General features: G+C 69.3%; 1 protein-coding gene across 1 annotated transcript; it reads right to left on the reverse strand.

Moving 5' to 3' along the window:
* Positions 1-266: 266 nt before the first annotated feature.
* EPPK1 (epiplakin 1) lies at positions 267-22,066 on the reverse strand. The gene is made up of 2 exons (XM_072745757.1): positions 22,002-22,066; positions 267-17,500 (listed from the first exon to the last, which is right to left on the reverse strand). The coding sequence occupies exon 2, from the start codon at positions 17,443-17,445 to the stop codon at positions 742-744; it is 16,704 nt and encodes a 5,567-aa protein (XP_072601858.1). The 5' UTR covers positions 17,446-17,500; positions 22,002-22,066; the 3' UTR covers positions 267-741.
* Between the last annotated feature and the right edge of the window lie 1,302 nt (positions 22,067-23,368).

Raw genomic sequence — 23,368 nt, forward strand, 5'->3', positions numbered from 1 at the left:
CTAGTTACTCAATCTACCAGGAGACACATTCAGGTAGGCTTCACTCAGCACACCAGTGGGAAGCATGGCCACCAAAGGGACCACAGACCACTGAACGCTACAAAATGCAGTAATCCACAGGCAGGAGACATTGCTTAAGTGGAAGCAAAAACATTTAATGAAAAGAGGAATATAAAACGTGATTGTATACACTTCATTGTCATATGCCAAAAAAAAAAAAAAAGAAAAAAACAAGAAAAAGACACCTAAAATTTAAACGCAACATGTTTTGCTTTTAAAGATCTTATTAATTTATTCATGAGACACAGAGAGAGTGTAAGACACACAGGAACGGAGAGAAGCAGGCTCCCTGTAGGGAACCCAACAGGGGACTAGATCCCTGGACTCCAGGATCACAACAAGGGCCAAAGGGGGCGCTAAACCGCTGAGCCACGCAGCTGCACAGTACAACATGTTGATAGAAAAGGTAACAAAATTGCACGGCTGAGATACAAAAGCACAAAAAACTAAAAAGATTCCAGGAGACATAAACACAAACAATAAAAAGAAACATATAATTCTGTTTCCACAAAACTGGGAAGGTGCAGAAACTGGAGGGAAAATGAAAACGTATTATCACGAGATGTGTAAAATACAAGGTGCAGAAAACAACAACAAAAAATTGGAATTTCTCAAGATGGAAGAAACACCGTAATGCGTTTAAACACATACCCACACAATTCACAAAAAGGGTGAATCTACTCAAGCGAGAGAAAGAAATAACAGACCAGTCTCAGAGTCCAGAGTAGCTCTCTGGAGAAGCTGCATATAGGTGAGGTTCTCGTGCGTGTTGGGGTCGAAGAAGCCCTTGGTGTCGTCGCTCGGGTCGGCCAGCACGCGGTTCATCTCCTCGTCGAAGTAGCCGCGCTGGTAGGCCACGTCCACGGGCAGCCGGTGGCTGTGCACCGGGTCGATGATGCCGCCCGTGGCGACCTGGGCCTCCAGCAGGCGGATGCCGTGGTCGCGCACGATGAGCTCCTTCTGCATGGCCTGGAAGAGCGAGATCTGCTCGCCGGTGTAGGGGTCGGTGTAGCCGGTGACGGCGCGCTCGGCCGACAGCAGCTTGTCCTGGATCTCGCCGCCCACCAGGCCCGCGGCCACCGCCTCCTCCACGGTGAGCCTCTGGTTGCGCACGGGGTCGATGAGGAAGCCCGTGGCCGCCTGCGCCTCGAGCAGCACCAGGGCCGTGCCGGGCCGCAGGACGCCCTTCCACATGGCCTGGTAGACGCTCATCTTCTCCTGCCGCCCGGGCTCGTCCTTGGCGGGCACCAGCACGCCCGCGATGCAGCTCGTGCCGCGCAGGTAGCGCTTGACCGAGTCCATCTCGGTCACCTCCTGCGGGGTCTTGGTGCCCTGGGCCAGGTCGCGCAGGGTCTCGGGGCCCAGGATCCCGGACGAGCGCAGCTCGGAGGCCGACACCTGGCGCCGCAGGCCGCGGAAGGTCACCTTGCTCAGCCGCTCCTCCGCCTCCTCCACCGCCCGGGTGAGGACGGCCACCAGGCCCGGCAGCGCCAGGGCGCCGGCCGCGTGCTGGGCCAGGAGCTCGTCCCGCCGGGCCCGGCTCAGGTAGGAGGAGAAGAGGACGTCCCACACGGAGGGCCGCTGCCCGCGCCACGGCCCGGCCTGCACCTCCATGGTGGCGGCACGCAGGGCCTGCTCCTGGGGGCCGCCGGCGGGCTCGGTGGGCGCCGCCTCGCCGGGGGAGGGTCCCGCGCCCCTGCCGCCGTCGCCGCCGCCGGGCCCCGCCGGCCGCGGCTCCTGCTGGACGCCGGCGGCGTCGCCCGGGGCGCGCTCGGGCCCGCCGGCCGCCTCCACCTCCTCGATGATGGTGGTCAGCCTGCGGGTGAGCGCGGCCAAGCCCAGCGCGCCCGAGCCGAACCCGGCCAGCAGCTGCTCCCGCGTGGCGCCGCTCACGTAGCTGGACGCCAGCACGTCCCACACGGGCACCGCCGGCCCCCGCAGGCGGCCCAGCTTGACCTCCATGGTGGCGGCACGCAGGGCCCCTCGGGGGTCCGGGGGGCGCGCGCCCGGGCTCGCGGGGTCGCCACGGGCCAGCAGCGCCGTGAGGGCGGCGCCCACCTCGTGCGCGGTCAGCGAGCCCGCCCGGTACCTGCGCAGGAGGTCCTGCCGCTCGCCCTCGGGCACCTCCCGGTAGAAGAGGAGCTCCCAGACCGAGACGCTCTGGCCCTGGGCGACGCCCGGGCCCGGCGCCACGCGGGCGTCACGCAGGGCGCCGCGCAGCTCCTCGCTCAGCTGGTGCACCGCGGAGCCCCCGCCGGCCAGCTGCAGCATGTAGAGCCCCGTGTCGGGGTCGAGCACGCAGCGGCGCAGCAGCTGCACGTACGTGAGGTTCTCGTGCGTGTTGGGGTCGAAGAAGCCCTTGGTGTCGTCGCTCGGGTCGGCCAGCACGCGGTTCATCTCCTCGTCGAAGTAGCCGCGCTGGTAGGCCACGTCCACGGGCAGCCGGTGGCTGTGCACCGGGTCGATGATGCCGCCCGTGGCGACCTGGGCCTCCAGCAGGCGGATGCCGTGGTCGCGCACGATGAGCTCCTTCTGCATGGCCTGGAAGAGCGAGATCTGCTCGCCGGTGTAGGGGTCGGTGTAGCCGGTGACGGCGCGCTCGGCCGACAGCAGCTTGTCCTGGATCTCGCCGCCCACCAGGCCCGCGGCCACCGCCTCCTCCACGGTGAGCCTCTGGTTGCGCACGGGGTCGATGAGGAAGCCCGTGGCCGCCTGCGCCTCGAGCAGCACCAGGGCCGTGCCGGGCCGCAGGACGCCCTTCCACATGGCCTGGTAGACGCTCATCTTCTCCTGCCGCCCGGGCTCGTCCTTGGCGGGCACCAGCACGCCCGCGATGCAGCTCGTGCCGCGCAGGTAGCGCTTGACCGAGTCCATCTCGGTCACCTCCTGCGGGGTCTTGGTGCCCTGGGCCAGGTCGCGCAGGGTCTCGGGGCCCAGGATCCCGGACGAGCGCAGCTCGGAGGCCGACACCTGGCGCCGCAGGCCGCGGAAGGTCACCTTGCTCAGCCGCTCCTCCGCCTCCTCCACCGCCCGGGTGAGGACGGCCACCAGGCCCGGCAGCGCCAGGGCGCCGGCCGCGTGCTGGGCCAGGAGCTCGTCCCGCCGGGCCCGGCTCAGGTAGGAGGAGAAGAGGACGTCCCACACGGAGGGCCGCTGCCCGCGCCACGGCCCGGCCTGCACCTCCATGGTGGCGGCACGCAGGGCCTGCTCCTGGGGGCCGCCGGCGGGCTCGGTGGGCGCCGCCTCGCCGGGGGAGGGTCCCGCGCCCCTGCCGCCGTCGCCGCCGCCGGGCCCCGCCGGCCGCGGCTCCTGCTGGACGCCGGCGGCGTCGCCCGGGGCGCGCTCGGGCCCGCCGGCCGCCTCCACCTCCTCGATGATGGTGGTCAGCCTGCGGGTGAGCGCGGCCAAGCCCAGCGCGCCCGAGCCGAACCCGGCCAGCAGCTGCTCCCGCGTGGCGCCGCTCACGTAGCTGGACGCCAGCACGTCCCACACGGGCACCGCCGGCCCCCGCAGGCGGCCCAGCTTGACCTCCATGGTGGCGGCACGCAGGGCCCCTCGGGGGTCCGGGGGGCGCGCGCCCGGGCTCGCGGGGTCGCCACGGGCCAGCAGCGCCGTGAGGGCGGCGCCCACCTCGTGCGCGGTCAGCGAGCCCGCCCGGTACCTGCGCAGGAGGTCCTGCCGCTCGCCCTCGGGCACCTCCCGGTAGAAGAGGAGCTCCCAGACCGAGACGCTCTGGCCCTGGGCGACGCCCGGGCCCGGCGCCACGCGGGCGTCACGCAGGGCGCCGCGCAGCTCCTCGCTCAGCTGGTGCACCGCGGAGCCCCCGCCGGCCAGCTGCAGCATGTAGAGCCCCGTGTCGGGGTCGAGCACGCAGCGGCGCAGCAGCTGCACGTACGTGAGGTTCTCGTGCGTGTTGGGGTCGAAGAAGCCCTTGGTGTCGTCGCTCGGGTCGGCCAGCACGCGGTTCATCTCCTCGTCGAAGTAGCCGCGCTGGTAGGCCACGTCCACGGGCAGCCGGTGGCTGTGCACCGGGTCGATGATGCCGCCCGTGGCGACCTGGGCCTCCAGCAGGCGGATGCCGTGGTCGCGCACGATGAGCTCCTTCTGCATGGCCTGGAAGAGCGAGATCTGCTCGCCGGTGTAGGGGTCGGTGTAGCCGGTGACGGCGCGCTCGGCCGACAGCAGCTTGTCCTGGATCTCGCCGCCCACCAGGCCCGCGGCCACCGCCTCCTCCACGGTGAGCCTCTGGTTGCGCACGGGGTCGATGAGGAAGCCCGTGGCCGCCTGCGCCTCGAGCAGCACCAGGGCCGTGCCGGGCCGCAGGACGCCCTTCCACATGGCCTGGTAGACGCTCATCTTCTCCTGCCGCCCGGGCTCGTCCTTGGCGGGCACCAGCACGCCCGCGATGCAGCTCGTGCCGCGCAGGTAGCGCTTGACCGAGTCCATCTCGGTCACCTCCTGCGGGGTCTTGGTGCCCTGGGCCAGGTCGCGCAGGGTCTCGGGGCCCAGGATCCCGGACGAGCGCAGCTCGGAGGCCGACACCTGGCGCCGCAGGCCGCGGAAGGTCACCTTGCTCAGCCGCTCCTCCGCCTCCTCCACCGCCCGGGTGAGGACGGCCACCAGGCCCGGCAGCGCCAGGGCGCCGGCCGCGTGCTGGGCCAGGAGCTCGTCCCGCCGGGCCCGGCTCAGGTAGGAGGAGAAGAGGACGTCCCACACGGAGGGCCGCTGCCCGCGCCACGGCCCGGCCTGCACCTCCATGGTGGCGGCACGCAGGGCCTGCTCCTGGGGGCCGCCGGCGGGCTCGGTGGGCGCCGCCTCGCCGGGGGAGGGTCCCGCGCCCCTGCCGCCGTCGCCGCCGCCGGGCCCCGCCGGCCGCGGCTCCTGCTGGACGCCGGCGGCGTCGCCCGGGGCGCGCTCGGGCCCGCCGGCCGCCTCCACCTCCTCGATGATGGTGGTCAGCCTGCGGGTGAGCGCGGCCAAGCCCAGCGCGCCCGAGCCGAACCCGGCCAGCAGCTGCTCCCGCGTGGCGCCGCTCACGTAGCTGGACGCCAGCACGTCCCACACGGGCACCGCCGGCCCCCGCAGGCGGCCCAGCTTGACCTCCATGGTGGCGGCACGCAGGGCCCCTCGGGGGTCCGGGGGGCGCGCGCCCGGGCTCGCGGGGTCGCCACGGGCCAGCAGCGCCGTGAGGGCGGCGCCCACCTCGTGCGCGGTCAGCGAGCCCGCCCGGTACCTGCGCAGGAGGTCCTGCCGCTCGCCCTCGGGCACCTCCCGGTAGAAGAGGAGCTCCCAGACCGAGACGCTCTGGCCCTGGGCGACGCCCGGGCCCGGCGCCACGCGGGCGTCACGCAGGGCGCCGCGCAGCTCCTCGCTCAGCTGGTGCACCGCGGAGCCCCCGCCGGCCAGCTGCAGCATGTAGAGCCCCGTGTCGGGGTCGAGCACGCAGCGGCGCAGCAGCTGCACGTACGTGAGGTTCTCGTGCGTGTTGGGGTCGAAGAAGCCCTTGGTGTCGTCGCTCGGGTCGGCCAGCACGCGGTTCATCTCCTCGTCGAAGTAGCCGCGCTGGTAGGCCACGTCCACGGGCAGCCGGTGGCTGTGCACCGGGTCGATGATGCCGCCCGTGGCGACCTGGGCCTCCAGCAGGCGGATGCCGTGGTCGCGCACGATGAGCTCCTTCTGCATGGCCTGGAAGAGCGAGATCTGCTCGCCGGTGTAGGGGTCGGTGTAGCCGGTGACGGCGCGCTCGGCCGACAGCAGCTTGTCCTGGATCTCGCCGCCCACCAGGCCCGCGGCCACCGCCTCCTCCACGGTGAGCCTCTGGTTGCGCACGGGGTCGATGAGGAAGCCCGTGGCCGCCTGCGCCTCGAGCAGCACCAGGGCCGTGCCGGGCCGCAGGACGCCCTTCCACATGGCCTGGTAGACGCTCATCTTCTCCTGCCGCCCGGGCTCGTCCTTGGCGGGCACCAGCACGCCCGCGATGCAGCTCGTGCCGCGCAGGTAGCGCTTGACCGAGTCCATCTCGGTCACCTCCTGCGGGGTCTTGGTGCCCTGGGCCAGGTCGCGCAGGGTCTCGGGGCCCAGGATCCCGGACGAGCGCAGCTCGGAGGCCGACACCTGGCGCCGCAGGCCGCGGAAGGTCACCTTGCTCAGCCGCTCCTCCGCCTCCTCCACCGCCCGGGTGAGGACGGCCACCAGGCCCGGCAGCGCCAGGGCGCCGGCCGCGTGCTGGGCCAGGAGCTCGTCCCGCCGGGCCCGGCTCAGGTAGGAGGAGAAGAGGACGTCCCACACGGAGGGCCGCTGCCCGCGCCACGGCCCGGCCTGCACCTCCATGGTGGCGGCACGCAGGGCCTGCTCCTGGGGGCCGCCGGCGGGCTCGGTGGGCGCCGCCTCGCCGGGGGAGGGTCCCGCGCCCCTGCCGCCGTCGCCGCCGCCGGGCCCCGCCGGCCGCGGCTCCTGCTGGACGCCGGCGGCGTCGCCCGGGGCGCGCTCGGGCCCGCCGGCCGCCTCCACCTCCTCGATGATGGTGGTCAGCCTGCGGGTGAGCGCGGCCAAGCCCAGCGCGCCCGAGCCGAACCCGGCCAGCAGCTGCTCCCGCGTGGCGCCGCTCACGTAGCTGGACGCCAGCACGTCCCACACGGGCACCGCCGGCCCCCGCAGGCGGCCCAGCTTGACCTCCATGGTGGCGGCACGCAGGGCCCCTCGGGGGTCCGGGGGGCGCGCGCCCGGGCTCGCGGGGTCGCCACGGGCCAGCAGCGCCGTGAGGGCGGCGCCCACCTCGTGCGCGGTCAGCGAGCCCGCCCGGTACCTGCGCAGGAGGTCCTGCCGCTCGCCCTCGGGCACCTCCCGGTAGAAGAGGAGCTCCCAGACCGAGACGCTCTGGCCCTGGGCGACGCCCGGGCCCGGCGCCACGCGGGCGTCACGCAGGGCGCCGCGCAGCTCCTCGCTCAGCTGGTGCACCGCGGAGCCCCCGCCGGCCAGCTGCAGCATGTAGAGCCCCGTGTCGGGGTCGAGCACGCAGCGGCGCAGCAGCTGCACGTACGTGAGGTTCTCGTGCGTGTTGGGGTCGAAGAAGCCCTTGGTGTCGTCGCTCGGGTCGGCCAGCACGCGGTTCATCTCCTCGTCGAAGTAGCCGCGCTGGTAGGCCACGTCCACGGGCAGCCGGTGGCTGTGCACCGGGTCGATGATGCCGCCCGTGGCGACCTGGGCCTCCAGCAGGCGGATGCCGTGGTCGCGCACGATGAGCTCCTTCTGCATGGCCTGGAAGAGCGAGATCTGCTCGCCGGTGTAGGGGTCGGTGTAGCCGGTGACGGCGCGCTCGGCCGACAGCAGCTTGTCCTGGATCTCGCCGCCCACCAGGCCCGCGGCCACCGCCTCCTCCACGGTGAGCCTCTGGTTGCGCACGGGGTCGATGAGGAAGCCCGTGGCCGCCTGCGCCTCGAGCAGCACCAGGGCCGTGCCGGGCCGCAGGACGCCCTTCCACATGGCCTGGTAGACGCTCATCTTCTCCTGCCGCCCGGGCTCGTCCTTGGCGGGCACCAGCACGCCCGCGATGCAGCTCGTGCCGCGCAGGTAGCGCTTGACCGAGTCCATCTCGGTCACCTCCTGCGGGGTCTTGGTGCCCTCGGCCAGGTCGCGCAGGGTCTCGGGGCCCAGGATCCCGGACGAGCGCAGCTCGGAGGCCGACACCTGGCGCCGCAGGCCGCGGAAGGTCACCTTGCTCAGCCGCTCCTCCGCCTCCTCCACCGCCCGGGTGAGGACGGCCACCAGGCCCGGCAGCGCCAGGGCGCCGGCCGCGTGCTGGGCCAGGAGCTCGTCCCGCCGGGCCCGGCTCAGGTAGGAGGAGAAGAGGACGTCCCACACGGAGGGCCGCTGCCCGCGCCACGGCCCGGCCTGCACCTCCATGGTGGCGGCACGCAGGGCCTGCTCCTGGGGGCCGCCGGCGGGCTCGGTGGGCGCCGCCTCGCCGGGGGAGGGTCCCGCGCCCCTGCCGCCGTCGCCGCCGCCGGGCCCCGCCGGCCGCGGCTCCTGCTGGACGCCGGCGGCGTCGCCCGGGGCGCGCTCGGGCCCGCCGGCCGCCTCCACCTCCTCGATGATGGTGGTCAGCCTGCGGGTGAGCGCGGCCAAGCCCAGCGCGCCCGAGCCGAACCCGGCCAGCAGCTGCTCCCGCGTGGCGCCGCTCACGTAGCTGGACGCCAGCACGTCCCACACGGGCACCGCCGGCCCCCGCAGGCGGCCCAGCTTGACCTCCATGGTGGCGGCACGCAGGGCCCCTCGGGGGTCCGGGGGGCGCGCGCCCGGGCTCGCGGGGTCGCCACGGGCCAGCAGCGCCGTGAGGGCGGCGCCCACCTCGTGCGCGGTCAGCGAGCCCGCCCGGTACCTGCGCAGGAGGTCCTGCCGCTCGCCCTCGGGCACCTCCCGGTAGAAGAGGAGCTCCCAGACCGAGACGCTCTGGCCCTGGGCGACGCCCGGGCCCGGCGCCACGCGGGCGTCACGCAGGGCGCCGCGCAGCTCCTCGCTCAGCTGGTGCACCGCGGAGCCCCCGCCGGCCAGCTGCAGCATGTAGAGCCCCGTGTCGGGGTCGAGCACGCAGCGGCGCAGCAGCTGCACGTACGTGAGGTTCTCGTGCGTGTTGGGGTCGAAGAAGCCCTTGGTGTCGTCGCTCGGGTCGGCCAGCACGCGGTTCATCTCCTCGTCGAAGTAGCCGCGCTCGTAGGCCACGTCCACGGGCAGCCGGTGGCTGTGCACCGGGTCGATGATGCCGCCCGTGGCGACCTGGGCCTCCAGCAGGCGGATGCCGTGGTCGCGCACGATGAGCTCCTTCTGCATGGCCTGGAAGAGCGAGATCTGCTCGCCGGTGTAGGGGTCGGTGTAGCCGGTGACGGCGCGCTCGGCCGACAGCAGCTTGTCCTGGATCTCGCCGCCCACCAGGCCCGCGGCCACCGCCTCCTCCACGGTGAGCCTCTGGTTGCGCACGGGGTCGATGAGGAAGCCCGTGGCCGCCTGCGCCTCGAGCAGCACCAGGGCCGTGCCGGGCCGCAGGACGCCCTTCCACATGGCCTGGTAGACGCTCATCTTCTCCTGCCGCCCGGGCTCGTCCTTGGCGGGCACCAGCACGCCCGCGATGCAGCTCGTGCCGCGCAGGTAGCGCTTGACCGAGTCCATCTCGGTCACCTCCTGCGGGGTCTTGGTGCCCTCGGCCAGGTCGCGCAGGGTCTCGGGGCCCAGGATCCCGGACGAGCGCAGCTCGGAGGCCGACACCTGGCGCCGCAGGCCGCGGAAGGTCACCTTGCTCAGCCGCTCCTCCGCCTCCTCCACCGCCCGGGTGAGGACGGCCACCAGGCCCGGCAGCGCCAGGGCGCCGGCCGCGTGCTGGGCCAGGAGCTCGTCCCGCCGGGCCCGGCTCAGGTAGGAGGAGAAGAGGACGTCCCACACGGAGGGCCGCTGCCCGCGCCACGGCCCGGCCTGCACCTCCATGGTGGCGGCACGCAGGGCCTGCTCCTGGGGGCCGCCGGCGGGCTCGGTGGGCGCCGCCTCGCCGGGGGAGGGTCCCGCGCCCCTGCCGCCGTCGCCGCCGCCGGGCCCCGCCGGCCGCGGCTCCTGCTGGACGCCGGCGGCGTCGCCCGGGGCGCGCTCGGGCCCGCCGGCCGCCTCCACCTCCTCGATGATGGTGGTCAGCCTGCGGGTGAGCGCGGCCAAGCCCAGCGCGCCCGAGCCGAACCCGGCCAGCAGCTGCTCCCGCGTGGCGCCGCTCACGTAGCTGGACGCCAGCACGTCCCACACGGGCACCGCCGGCCCCCGCAGGCGGCCCAGCTTGACCTCCATGGTGGCGGCACGCAGGGCCCCTCGGGGGTCCGGGGGGCGCGCGCCCGGGCTCGCGGGGTCGCCACGGGCCAGCAGCGCCGTGAGGGCGGCGCCCACCTCGTGCGCGGTCAGCGAGCCCGCCCGGTACCTGCGCAGGAGGTCCTGCCGCTCGCCCTCGGGCACCTCCCGGTAGAAGAGGAGCTCCCAGACCGAGACGCTCTGGCCCTGGGCGACGCCCGGGCCCGGCGCCACGCGGGCGTCACGCAGGGCGCCGCGCAGCTCCTCGCTCAGCTGGTGCACCGCGGAGCCCCCGCCGGCCAGCTGCAGCATGTAGAGCCCCGTGTCGGGGTCGAGCACGCAGCGGCGCAGCAGCTGCACGTACGTGAGGTTCTCGTGCGTGTTGGGGTCGAAGAAGCCCTTGGTGTCGTCGCTCGGGTCGGCCAGCACGCGGTTCATCTCCTCGTCGAAGTAGCCGCGCTGGTAGGCCACGTCCACGGGCAGCCGGTGGCTGTGCACCGGGTCGATGATGCCGCCCGTGGCGACCTGGGCCTCCAGCAGGCGGATGCCGTGGTCGCGCACGATGAGCTCCTTCTGCATGGCCTGGAAGAGCGAGATCTGCTCGCCGGTGTAGGGGTCGGTGTAGCCGGTGACGGCGCGCTCGGCCGACAGCAGCTTGTCCTGGATCTCGCCGCCCACCAGGCCCGCGGCCACCGCCTCCTCCACGGTGAGCCTCTGGTTGCGCACGGGGTCGATGAGGAAGCCCGTGGCCGCCTGCGCCTCGAGCAGCACCAGGGCCGTGCCGGGCCGCAGGACGCCCTTCCACATGGCCTGGTAGACGCTCATCTTCTCCTGCCGCCCGGGCTCGTCCTTGGCGGGCACCAGCACGCCCGCGATGCAGCTCGTGCCGCGCAGGTAGCGCTTGACCGAGTCCATCTCGGTCACCTCCTGCGGGGTCTTGGTGCCCTCGGCCAGGTCGTCCAGCAGCTCTTTGGTGACAATGGCTGCCTTGAAGAGCTCTACAGCGGTGATTTGCTTTCGGATTCCTGGGAACCATAATTGTTTCTTGCTTTTTTCTTCTTCCTCTATTATTTGTAAAATGACGTTTCCTGCTTCTTCCAGGACCCGGTTCACATGCTCTTTGTATTCTCTCAACAGCTCGAGTTTCTTCTTGTGGGTCACGTATTCAGAGTTCAGCATCTCCCACACTGAGAGCGTCTGGTCCTTGTACCTTCCCACCTGGACCTGCACCTGTTCTGCCTCCAGGGCCCTCCTCGTGGCCTCATCGTCATAGTTGGAGCACTGGGTGTCCCCAGTTACCATGAACAGAGCCCAGCCCGTCTCTGCTTCTTTCTGGCTCCTTTCCTGTAGCTGTTGGTATGTCACCCTCTCTTGATTGTTTGGATCCACAAACCTTTTTCTCATGTGCCTCTGATCTGAAACGAGTGGGTATGTGTCCTGGTGCAGGCAGCCGCGTCTGTAGGCCTCGTCCAGGGGGAGCCGGTGGTGGTGCAGTGGGTCGATGACACCCCCTGTGGCCACCTGCACTTCGAGCAGTCTCAGTGCGTCTTCTCTTCTGACCATCTTCCTCTGCATGGCCTGGAACAGCGAGAGGGTGTGGCCTGTGGCTGGGTCCGTGTAGCCTCGGGCGGCCTTCTCTGCCTCCAGAAGCCGTGCCTGCCACTCCTCTCCCACCAGGCCCTCAGCCACGGCCTGTCGCACAGCGAGCTTCCTCTGGCCACAGGGATCCAGCACAAAGCCAGTGGCTGCCTGGGCCTCCAGCATCTGAACTGCAAACCCCATGGGGATGAGTCCCTTCCTGCTGGCGTCGTTCAAGCTCATCACCTCCTGGGTCAAGGGTACGGTGACCCCTGCGATGCAGCCACGGCCTTCCAGATAGGTCCTGACGTGCGCCATGCGGCTAAGATCCTGCGCCCCAGACTTCTCCCTGGACAGGGCATCCAAGGTCCTTTTATCAATGATTCCAGAATTGAACAACTCTGCAGCTGTCACCTCTCCACCAATGGCTTCAACCTTCATGCCTCGGTACTGCTCCTCTGTCTCTTCCACGGTAGCAGTGATGATCTCTAACAGCTGCTCCAGGGGAACGTTCTGGGCTCTGACTTCCTGGACGAGCTCTCGTTTCCTCTCCTCGGTGAAGTACTCAGAGGACAGCAGGTCCCAGAAGGAGATCTTCTGATGGGCAAACCTCCCCACGTGCATTTCCGTGGTTCGGGACTGCAGAACTTGCCTTGTGGCTTCATCAGTATAAATGTAGGTTTCTCCCTTCTTTACAATTTGTAACATGTAGAGCCCCGTGTCGGGGTCGAGCACACAGCGCTCCAGCAGCTGCAGGTACGTGAGGTTCTCGTGCGTGTTGGGGTCGAAGAAGCCCTTGGTGTCGTCGCTCGGGTCGGCCAGCACGCGGTTCATCTCCTCGTCGAAGTAGCCGCGCTGGTAGGCCACGTCCACGGGCAGCCGGTGGCTGTGCACCGGGTCGATGATGCCGCCCGTGGCGATCTGGGCCTCCAGCAGGCGGATGCCGTGGTCGCGCACGATGAGCTCCTTCTGCATGGCCTGGAAGAGCGAGATCTGCTCGCCGGTGTAGGGGTCGGTGTAGCCGGTGACGGCGCGCTCGGCCGACAGCAGCTTCCGGTAGGTTTCTTGGCCAAACATCCCTGCGGCGAACGCCTCCTCCACGGTGAGCCTCTGGTTGCGCACGGGGTCGATGAGGAAGCCCGTGGCCGCCTGCGCCTCGAGCAGCACCAGGGCCGTGCCGGGCCGCAGGATGTGCCTCCTCAGGGCCTCAGAGATACTCATCTTCTCCTTCGTGCCCTGGACGAGGACCCCAGCGATGAAGTTGCCTCCCTCCAGGTACCGCCTCACGCTTCCCATCTCCGTCACCTCCTGCACCGTCTTTTTCCCCTGATTCAGCTCGTCCAGTGTCTCCTTGTCAATCAACCGGGACCTGAACAAGTCACTGGCCGACACCAGCTTCCGGAGTCCTCTGAAGGTGGCCTGCGAGGGCTGTGTCTCTGAAGCCACAACCAGGGCGGTGACTGCCGTTGCCACCTGCCGCAGGGCTGTGGCCCTCCCGGACTGGCAGAGGGCCACCAGCTCTCGCCGCTTGTTGGAGCCGACGTACTCGGAGTGCAGCAGGTCCCACAGCGACACGCTGAGACCCTTGAACCTCCCGGTGCTGACGGGCACCTTCATGGCCCTCAGAGCCAGCAGTGTATGTTCATCCACCTCCAGCACCGTGTCCTGGGCGAGCGGCAGCAGCCACAGGCCGGTGTCAGCATCCAGGACACAGCGCTCCTTGAGCTGGCTATATGTCACCTTGTCCTTTGTGCTGGGGTCAAAGAAGAACTTGCTGTCCTCGTCTGTTGAGGTCAGCGCCCGGCTCACCTGCTCGTCCAGCAGACCAAGCCTGCAGGCCACCGCCTCAGGCAGGTGCACCCCGTGGCCAGGGTCCACCGTGCCCCCTGTGGCCAGCTGCACCTGTAGGAGGCGGAGGCCCTCACCTCGGGGCACCAGCCCCTTCTCCATGGCTTGCCACAGGGCGAGGCAGCCTCCGGAGTAGGGGTCGGTGTACCCGGCCACGGCCTTCTCAGCTTGCCGGAGCTGCTCGCTCAGTGCCCCGGCCACCAGGCCGGCCTGGACGGCACCTTCCACCGACAGTCTCTGGTTGGTCAGCGGGTCGACGAGGGAGCCAGATGCTACTTGGGCCTCCAGCAGCCTTTGCCCCAGGCCCTCAGGCAAGAGGCCATCCCTCACGGCCTGGCTGATGCTGACCTTGATCCCTGACGGCCGCAACAGCACGCCAGCTACACAGCCCGTACCCCACAGGTGCCGCTTCACAGCGGGCTGCTCAGCGACCTCGGCAGGTGACTGTGTGCCCTGAGCGAGGGCCGTCAGGGTCTCCTGGGTGATGATGCCCGCATCCAGCAGCCAGACGGCAGGAATCTCACCCCTCGGGCCGGGCACTGTGACACGAGCCCGTGCCAGGAGCTCTGCTTCCTGCACCCGCTTCTGCACCACTCTGTGAAGCTGCTGCACGGTGGTCTTCCCCACCCGCAAGTCCTCCAAGAAGCTCTTGCGCTGCTCATCGGTGAAGTGGCAAGAGCCCAGTAGCTCCCAGAGGGACATGCCGTCCTCAGCCCCCTGCAGGGTCTCCTGGACCTGCTCGTCAGTGGGGACAGCAGGAGCATTTTCTGGCAGGGGCAGGAAGGAAAGGCCAGAAGCCTCGTCCCTCAGACACTGCTCCAGAAGCCGGGCATAGCTGGTGTGTCCCCGGCCATCTGGTGTGGGGAAGGTCTCGGAGGAGCTGGACAAGGCCATCTCCATCTCCTGGTCGATGTAGCCACGCTGGGTGGCCACAGGCAGGGGGAGGTGGTAGTGGCCTGTGGGGTCAATGACCCCTCCCGTGGCCACCTGGGCATCCAGGAGGCGGGCAGCCTGCTCTAGGGGGACCAGGCCCTTCTTCATGGCCTGGAACAGGGATACCGACTTCCCTGAGAAGGGGTCGTGGACCCCAGTGACGGCGTCCTCAGCCTGCCTCAGCCTGCCGTACAGCTCTGGCCCCACCAGTCTCCTGCGCACAGCCTCGTCCACTGACAGGGTCTCCAGACTCTGGGGGTCACTGATGCCTCCGGTGGCTGCTTGAGCCTCCAGCAGGGCTAGGGCCACACCTGGCCCCAGCAGCTTCTGCTTCATGGCCTCGTAGAGGCTGAGCCGCCGGCCGGAGGGCCGCAGCAGCACGCCGCCCACGGCACCGGAGCCACGCAGGTACCTCTGGACGTGGTCCATGTGGAGGACAGCCTCGGGGCTCACCGCCCCCTCCAGCACCCGGTCCAGGAGCTCCTGGTCAATGATACGGGCCTCCAGGAGCCGGTGGGCAGGGACACGGCCCCGCAGTGTGGGCAGCGTGACATCCAGCCCCCTCCCCATCTCTCTCTCCAGCAGCTGCGCCACCTGCTCCAGGGAGACCCTGTGCCGCCGGTAGTCCTGCAGGACCCGCCTCCTCTGGTCCTCGCTGAAGCACTCGGAGTTGATCAGCTCCCACGCAGAAACCGTCTGCCCCCGGAACCGCCCGTACTTCACCGACAGCAGCAGGCTCTGGAAGGCCTGCCGGGTGGCGCCGTCCACAAGCTGGGTCTGCGCGCTCCCGAGGGGCAGCATGTAGAGCCCCGTGTCGGGGTCCTCCACGCAGCGCTCCAGCAGCTGCAGGTACGTGAGGTTCTCGTGCGTGTTGGGGTCGAAAAAGCCCTTGGTGTCGTCGCTCGGGTCGGCCAGCACGCGGTTCATCTCCTCGTCGAAGTAGCCGCGCTGGTAGGCCACGTCCACGGGCAGCCGGTGGCTGTGCACCGGGTCGATGATGCCGCCCGTGGCGACCTGGGCCTCCAGCAGGCGGATGCCGTGGTCGCGCACGATGAGCTCCTTCTGCATGGCCTGGAAGAGCGAGATCTGCTCGCCGGTGTAGGGGTCGGTGTAGCCGGTGACGGCGCGCTCGGCCGACAGCAGCTTTGCAAACACGTCCGGCCCGATGAGGCCAGCCCTCAGGGCCGCCTCCACGGAAGAGCTCTTGTTTTCCTTTGGGTTAAGGATGAAGCCCGTGGCCGCCTGCGCCTCCAGGAGGATGAGGGCCGTGCCCGGCCTGAGAAGCCCCTTCTCACGAGCCTCGTAGATACTGAGCCGCTCCTGGGAGCCAGGCACCAGCACGCCGGCGATGCAGCCAGTGCCCCGCAGGTACCTCTGGACCGAGGCCAGCCTGCCCACCTCCTGGGCTGTGGTTTGCCCTTGCTTCAGCCGCTCGTACACATCCTGCTCAATGATCTCGGCTTTCAACAGCTCATCTGGTGTCACGGGCACTCTCAGCCCAGCAAAGGTGGTCCTGGCCACGGTGGCAGCCCGCTCCAGGGCGGCCGTCAGCACTGCTGCCATTTCCTCCACCGAGATGGCGCCGTCCCTGTACTGCTGGGCCAGTGCTGCCCTCTGCTCCGCGGGGACGGGCCCAGAGAAGAGCAGCTCCCAGAGTGACACGGGCCGGCCCTGGAACTTGCCCACGGAGACGGTGGCCGTGGCCTCACTTAAGGCCTGCCGGGTGCTGTGGTCAATGAATGGGGATCCTTGTGGCTCGTCTCCAGGGGGCCCGTGGGAGAGAGGAAGGAAGGCCAGCCCCGTCTCTGGGTCGGTGACGCAGCGGGCCAGCAGCTGCCCATAGCCAAGGCTCTCCTGTGTGCTGGGATCCGAGAAGCCAGCGGCCTGGGACAGACACTGCTGAGTCTCTTCGTCCAGGCATCCGAGGCGCAGGGCAGCCTCCAGGGGCAGCCGGAGCCTGCGGGCTGGACACACGAGCCCGCCTGTGGCCAGCTGCGCATCCAGGAGCCGCAACGCCAGGGGCCTGTCCACCAGCTCCTTCTTCATGGCCTGGAAGAGGGGGACTTGTGTGCCGCTTAAGGGGTCATGGTACCCCGTCACCGCCTGCTCTGCCACCAGGAGCTTCCTGTGGAGCTCTGGGCCGAGCAGGCCTGACCTGACCGCCTCATCCACACTTAGCCGCTGGCCGGTGGCTGGGTCCACCAGCATGCAGGTGGCGGCCTGAGCCTCCAGGAGCAGAAGCCCCGTGCCCATCGGGAGCAGGTGCTCGGTGATGGCCTGGAAGATGCTCTTCTTGTGGCCGGCAGGCAGCTGGACGACCCCTGCCACGCCGCCGGTGCCCTGCAGGTAGCGCTTCACGTCGGCCCATGCGCTCACGTCTGGCACGGCCAGCCTGCCCTCCTGAAGGCCCCGGGCAGTCTCTTCATCGAGGATCCCCACCTCCAGCAGCTCTGCCAAGCTCACTGCCCCACTCAGGGTGTGGAAAGTGATCTTGAGGGGCAGCAGGGCCAGCCCTGTGGCGGGGGCTCTCACACACCTGCCCAGCAGCTCACAGTAGGACAGCCACTCCAGCGTGTTAGGGTCCTGGAAGCCAGGGGCGCCGGAGCCGGGCTTGCATTCCAGCAGCATGTGCCACGTCTCCTGGTCCAGGAGGCCCTGCTGGCACGCCAGCTCTGGGGCCACTCGCACTCCCCGGATGGGATCGGCCAGGCCCCCGGTGGCCAGCTGGGCCTCCAGCCAGCTCCAGCCCCGTGCTCTATCTACCACCTCCTTCCTAATGGCCTGGAAGAGGGACAGCCTCCCGCCGCCGTAGGGGTCGGGGTACCCAGTGACCGCGCGCTCAGCAGCCAGCAGCTTTCCCTTCAGCTCCAGGCCAACCAGGCCCTGCTGCACCGCCTCGGACACACAGAGTACCTGGCCCTGTGTAGGGTCCACAAGGCCCCCAGTGGCCGCCTGGGCCTCCAGCAGAGCCAACCCGAGCTCCTCGGACAGGAGGCCCTGCTTCATGGTGGCATAGAGACTCTGGGCCTGGCTGGAGGCCTCCACGTACACCCCGGCGATGCTCTTGGACTGGGCCGACAGGGCTGCCTGGGGCCGGGGCCCGGAGGGGGTGCTGGTTCCCGCCATGGCCTTCATGGTCTTGGGGCCGGTCAGCGCAGTGCTGCTGGCAGCCAGGGCGTCAGGAGGAGGAGAGGCATGGCCGTTCATCGTGTCCGGCAGGTCGTGCAGAATTCACTCACCCAAGGTCCACTGTGTCTGCTCCCTGTAGGGGCAGAAAGGCTGTTAGGGACCGTGGGATGGCCGGGGCAGGCAGGAGGGAAACAGGCAGAGGGTCAGTCCCAAACCCTGACTCAGCCTCCTGGGGGATGGGGATCGCCATCCAAGTGAGTCCTCTGCCTGGCCCCTGGGGTCCCAGGAAGAACTGTGAGGGACCCCAGGCCAACCAGGAGCCTCCAGGAGGTGTGGGCTCTGTTCTCTCCTGGAGGCCATCCTCCAGCCTCCCTCCCAGGGTCCTGCGGTGGGCCTGGGCCTGGAGGGGCCTGCAGGGGCCTGCATGCTCCCGGCGGGCTCAGCCCTGTGCCACCTGGGCTGTGGCCCTACCCACCCTCAGCCTCCACCTCTAATTCACAGCCTCCAGCCTCACAGGCCGCCCCTGTGCTCCCCAAAGCTCTTCCCCCACCCTGCCACCCCTTAGGTTCAGGGACACTGGTACCCTTCCCCTTCCCAGTCACCTCCTCCACCCCACCCCACCCCCTGCCCTGGCCCTCTGTGCTGTCGCCTCTTCCTTCCCAAACCTCCCTTGGGCTCCAGCAGAATGGCTCAGGGTTTCCTGCTTCGGCCTGGCACCCCAACCCCGGTGCTCTGTGGGCAATGGCCTCTCTGTGCTCACACCTGGCCCCGGGGGCCAGAGAGAGCAAAGACTCGGTGCTTATGCGCTGGTCTTGCAGGAGCCGCAGGAATGGCCAGGCGCTGGGCCCCGTCAGCTGGCTCAAAGCCCCAGCAGCCTCACGGCTGTCCCCTCTCAGCAGACCGCTGGGTGCCCCATCCTCTGAGCAGCGGTGACGAGTGCCTTACCTCCATCCTCTATCACACCTGCACAGCAACCTGCTTCACCCACGCCCATCTCCTTCCTGTGGGGTTCAATCATGTCTCCCCAAAAGATACGTCCCAGTCCTACCCTCCAGGACCTACCACTCTAGCCTTCTTTGGAAAGAGGATCTTTGCAAGTGTGAGTTGAAGTCACAGGTAGGGAGGGCCCCAATCCCTGACATGACTGGGGTCTCTACAGGAAGGCAGAGACGAAGGGGGCCGCCCGTGAAGGGCGTCTGCAGCTAGAAGCCCAGAGGCATCGACGACCGCCCGCCACCCAGCGCGGAAGCACCCGCTCCAGACTCGGGCCCCTCCAACGTGAGAGGAGTTTCTGTGGTTCTCAGCCGCCCAGGTGATGGTGATCGTTTCGACAACCCAGGGAGCCGTGGCCTCCCTCCCGGCCCGCGCCCCGCCCCACCCACACCCAGTTTCTGCAGAACCACACCCCGCAGCCCGTGGGTGCTGGCCAGCTGCTCAGGGGCCCGTTGGGCAAACCAGCTCGGCCCGTGCCCCACACAGGCCGTGGGACAAGGCTCTGCTCGCCACTGCCTTGCCCTTCCTGGGGCTGCACTGGCTCAGTCCCTCGACTGGCCTCGGGCCCTCCTGTGAGCCTCTGGGGGTGCTGAAATCCCCACATGGATGTGGGGCCTGAGCCTCCCAGACCCCGGGAGCTCGTATGCTGCTCAGAAGCACAGGCGGCCGGCGCCAGGGCCAGGCAGACACAGAGCGGGGCTCTGGAGGGGCACACGGCCACCTGGCTGGCCACGGGAGCTGGGCCCTGGGGTGCCCAGGCCCACGGCTTCCGTAGTGGGATAGTACGAGGCACAGGGTGCAGTGGGTGGGGGTGCTGCTCAGTGACCAGGGTTTGGGAGAAGATCACAAATGGCTGCGAGCGGCCAGCTGGGCATCTGAAGCCCACGTGGACACCTGGGCCTTCTCAGTGACCAGTGAAGAGGCTCTGGTCTCTAGTGCGGGGCAGGCAGGGAGCTGTCGAGAGAGGGGCGCTGCAGACAAGCCGAAGCACCAGCTCCCAGGTGGCCCCATCCCCGGGATCTGCCTAAAACATGATGCACCTGTCCCTGTAGATGGACCACATGGCTCCAGGAACCAAGCGACAGAGGCCAATGTGCCCCGCCCCCCCATTGACCCCAGTCCCTGTCCCTGCAGCTCTGGGGTCAGTCCCAGAGGATGATGGCTCCTTCCGGGGACACAGCTATAGTCCCACTGAGCTGAAGGCCATGGCTGCCACCAGGACCCTGTAACTGCTTGTGTCCAAGACCAAGAGGCCAGAAGAAGAGTGACCTGCCCCCCAGGAGGAGGTGGGGTCTGTGACGGGTTCTGGCAGCTAACAGACAAGTGTTGCCACCCGAGGGGACTTCAGGGGTGAGGGTGTGCTCACACCCCAGACGAGTGCCAAGCCCTGCAGACGTGCGTTGGGGGCAGGTGGGGCGGCCGCGACTGCCCTGACCTCCTTCCCACAGGAGGTGAGACTGCATTATGGGCCAGCTCCCCTTCCACAGGGCCCTCCTGGCCGCTCCCTAATACCCCCAGCGTCAGACACGGCTCCTGGCCCCCGACCTGGACACACGTTTCACTGCCCACCTGCACCAAACACTCACACGTTTCCTTTACACCGTGTGCCTCGTGCCAGGGCTGCCTTCAGAGGGTCCGAGAGCCCAAGGGCACCACGCACAGCAGCACCTGGCCCCGCCCAAGGCCCGGCTGTCAGGCCAGGTAGCAGGGCTGGGGGCAGTGAGAAGAACTTGTGTTTCCCTTGGCGGGCGACAGGGTCGCGAGAGAAGAGCCCTACCCCACTACCCAGCACGGGAGGGAAGGTGCTGGGCCCCGGCGGGGGCAGGAGCAGCCACGTGAGCAGGGCTGTCGGGTGGCCCTTGGCCTGGACGTGGGCAGCTGGCCCAGAGCCAGACAGGCTGTGGCGGGGGTGGGGGTGGGGGCAGTGCCCCGACAGGAGAAGTAGAGCCAGTATAAGCTCGGGGAACAGGAGGTTCCAGTGTTCTGCACAAATGGGATTCGTGGCGGGAGGGAGGGGGAGAGCAGGAAGTGCGGGCCTAGGCCAGGGCGTCCCAGGCGTCCTGGGCCCCAGGTAGCCGGGCCACACCCCCGTCTGGCTGGCAGTGACCTTGAGCCTGGAACAGTCTCCCTGGACTCTGCCCAGGTGGGACATGAAGATGATCCCGGGAGTGGGGACCTTGGGAGAGACAGAACAAGGCTGGTGACCACTGTCCACGGCCTGGGGGCTGGGAGAGGGAGGGTTTCACGGGTGGGAGACGCAGGCAAGCCCAATGTCACAGGAGCCAAAAGATGGGCGTCCTAGAGAGGTGGCCACCAGCAGATGTGGGCATTGTGTGTGACTCAAGGGACTAGTAGCCTTGGGGCTGGACAAGGGAGGCTGAGCAGATTTTCCAGAAAGGAAAGTGGAACCGGGAGGGGAGGAGGGCTTCCCTGGAGTGGCCCCGGCTCTGCAGCCCCCAGGCAGCAGGGGGAGGGAAGGCAATTCCTGAGGAGGGTGAGTCCGCATTCCTGGGTGTGGGCCTCCATCTGTCAGCGCCCTGCAGGGCAGCCCCTCTCCAGCCTCGGCGAGCCGGGCAGAGGGCAGGCTGGCCGGGCACCGAGCCAGGGCAGGACAGAGCTAGGAAGCCGGCGGATGCCCGGCAGAGGGGGCCTCAATCCTGCCTGCTGCCCAGGTGGTGAGCAACTGCGGGAAGGGCCCACCCACCTCCATGGGGCAGAGACCCGCGCCGGAGGGGGGTGTGGGGCGGGAGAGCCCCGGGCCTGCCTCCCTGGGGCCTGGACAGGTGCAGGCAGGTGCTCCTGTGCTCACCCACCCTGGATAGTGACCGGTGCCTGGGGGAGCAACGCCGCCCCTCAATTTGTCAGCCTAATTACCTGGCACCACCCACCTCGGTGGGCGCCGCCCCACCTACAAGGTGGGGGCGGGAGAGAAGTGGAGCTGCAGGGCCCGCCCAGAGCCCCAGCCGCGGCGGGAGAGCAAAGGGCCCCGGAGGACCACGCGGCCCTGGTGTCCCATGTGGCCCTGGTGTCCCACGCGGCCCTGGTGTCCCATGTGGCCCTGGTGTCCCACGCGGCCCTGGTGTCCCATGTGGCCCTGGTGTCCCACGCGGCCCTGGTGTCCCACACAACTTGCACCGCCACCCACCAGGGCCGTAGGGGGGTCAGCGCTGAGCCAGGAACAGCTGAGCCCACAGCTCCAGGCCGCCCCCACGTGCGCCCCACTGGACCCCGGCTTCCCAGGCCCCCAGTCTCCCCGGGTCCCCACCTCCCCAGGTCCTCAGCCTCCCTGGACCCCCAGGCTCCCCAGGTCTCTGCCTCCCCGGACTCCAGCCTCCCTGGGTCCCTGGCGGCCCGGGTCCTCAGCCTCCCCAGGTCCCCACCTCCCCAGGCCCCCAGCCTCCCCGGGGCCCCACCTCCCCAGGCCCCCAGCCTCCCGGGGTCCCCACCTCCCCAGGCCCCCAGCCTCCCCGGGTCCCCACCTCCCCAGGCCCCCAGCCTCCCCAGGTCCTCAGCCTCCCTGGACCCCCAGGCTCCCTGGGTCCCCGCCTCCCCGGCCCCAGCGCCGCGTGCTCGCAGGGGGTTGGGGTTGGCTCCCGTCCCCACGCCCCCCACGCCCCCCACGCCCGGCCTGCGAGTCCCACCTGCCCGCTCGGCGCGCTCCGGGCAGGCGCTCCCTGGCTCGCTGCTGGGCTGCGGCGCCGGGGCCGGGATTTAAACGCGCCCGGGCCCGCCCCGCCCGCCCCTCCCCGCCCTCCTCTGGGCTCTGGGGTGACCCGGCCGCCCCGGCGGGGGTGCGGAGGGCGGGCACCGGGAACCCCGCGGGCCGCCCACGCCCCAGGCGCGCCCCTCGGCAGCCGCACCCCTGCGCAGGACCTCCGCCCCCCCCCCCCCCCCCCCCGCACCCCGTCCCTGTCCGTCCTCGGCGGCCCCGCCCCAGAGCGCGGGCCCAGGTGGGCGCAGGGGGAGCGCGGTGAAGGGGCTGGGGCAGCCGACGCAGCGCCCCCACGGGGACCCCACACCTGCGGGCTGGAGGCCGCTGCGCATGCGCCCAGGCCGGCCGGGGTCGCTCCCGGGCCCGGCCCCTCCGCTGTGTGCTGAGCCCCGGTGTCCTCAGGGGCCCCGGGCCAGGTCGCCCCCAGCAGTCCAGTGCGGCTCCCAGGAGGTCCCCTGCCCATCCAGGAGCAGTGGCCCCTCTGGGGGGCCCATCCTAGCACCCGCCTCCTGGGTCTGCACTGCGGGTAGAGGCCCAGAACCCTGGAGGCCAGCCTGCTCAGGGACTTTTGGCTGGTCCACCTCCACGCTGCCCAGAGATTTTTTTGTTTTTTAAGATTTTATTTGTTTATTCATGAGAGACACAGAGAGAGGCAGAGACACAGGCAGAGGGAGGAGCAGGCTCCCTGCGGGGAGCGGGATGTGGGACCCGATCCTGGGACCCCAGGACCACACCCTGGACAAAGGCAGGCGCTCAACCGCTGAGCCACCCAGGGATCCCCTGCCCAGAGATTTCAGATGGACGGACGGGCAGCGCTGGTGCCCCTCGGCCCCTCAGGGCAGAGCCCAAGGCCTCTCCTCCAGCCAGTGGTCCCCCCTGAGGGCTCGGCCTCCCTGCTCCCCTAGCCCTCACCTTTGCCTGCTTTGTTCTTGACCAGGTGCTCACTGTGGGCCCCCAGCCACCTCTGACAGGTCCCTGTGCAGTGGGGTCTGGACTGCTGGGGCGGCCCTCCCTGACCCCCGCCTCAGGCCCACACTCACACCTGCCCACCCAAGGCTCCCCGACCCTCTGGCCACCCATGTGCTGGCCCCATCCATGTGGCCCACACTTGCCATGTTGTGGCTGCTCCCGGCCACTGGAGAGCCCTGACCCCAACAGGTTAGTGAGCTCTGGCGTGGACCCATGTCCTAGCAAGGTATGCGGGGCCACCTGCGACCATGCCCAGCCCGGCTCACCAGGCACCAGGACACTGCTCATGATGTCCTGCGGGGAAGCGTGGCTATGCTGGCTGTGGCC

The sequence above is a fragment of the Vulpes vulpes genome, unplaced genomic scaffold (assembly GCF_048418805.1).
Source record: "Vulpes vulpes isolate BD-2025 unplaced genomic scaffold, VulVul3 u000000671, whole genome shotgun sequence".
NCBI classification, from domain to species: domain Eukaryota; kingdom Metazoa; phylum Chordata; class Mammalia; order Carnivora; family Canidae; genus Vulpes; species Vulpes vulpes.

Coding starts and splice junctions, on each gene's coding strand:
- EPPK1 (XM_072745757.1), bottom strand. CDS start 17,445: ATGAACGGCCATGCCTCTCCTCCTCCTGACGCCCTGGCTGCCAGCAGC.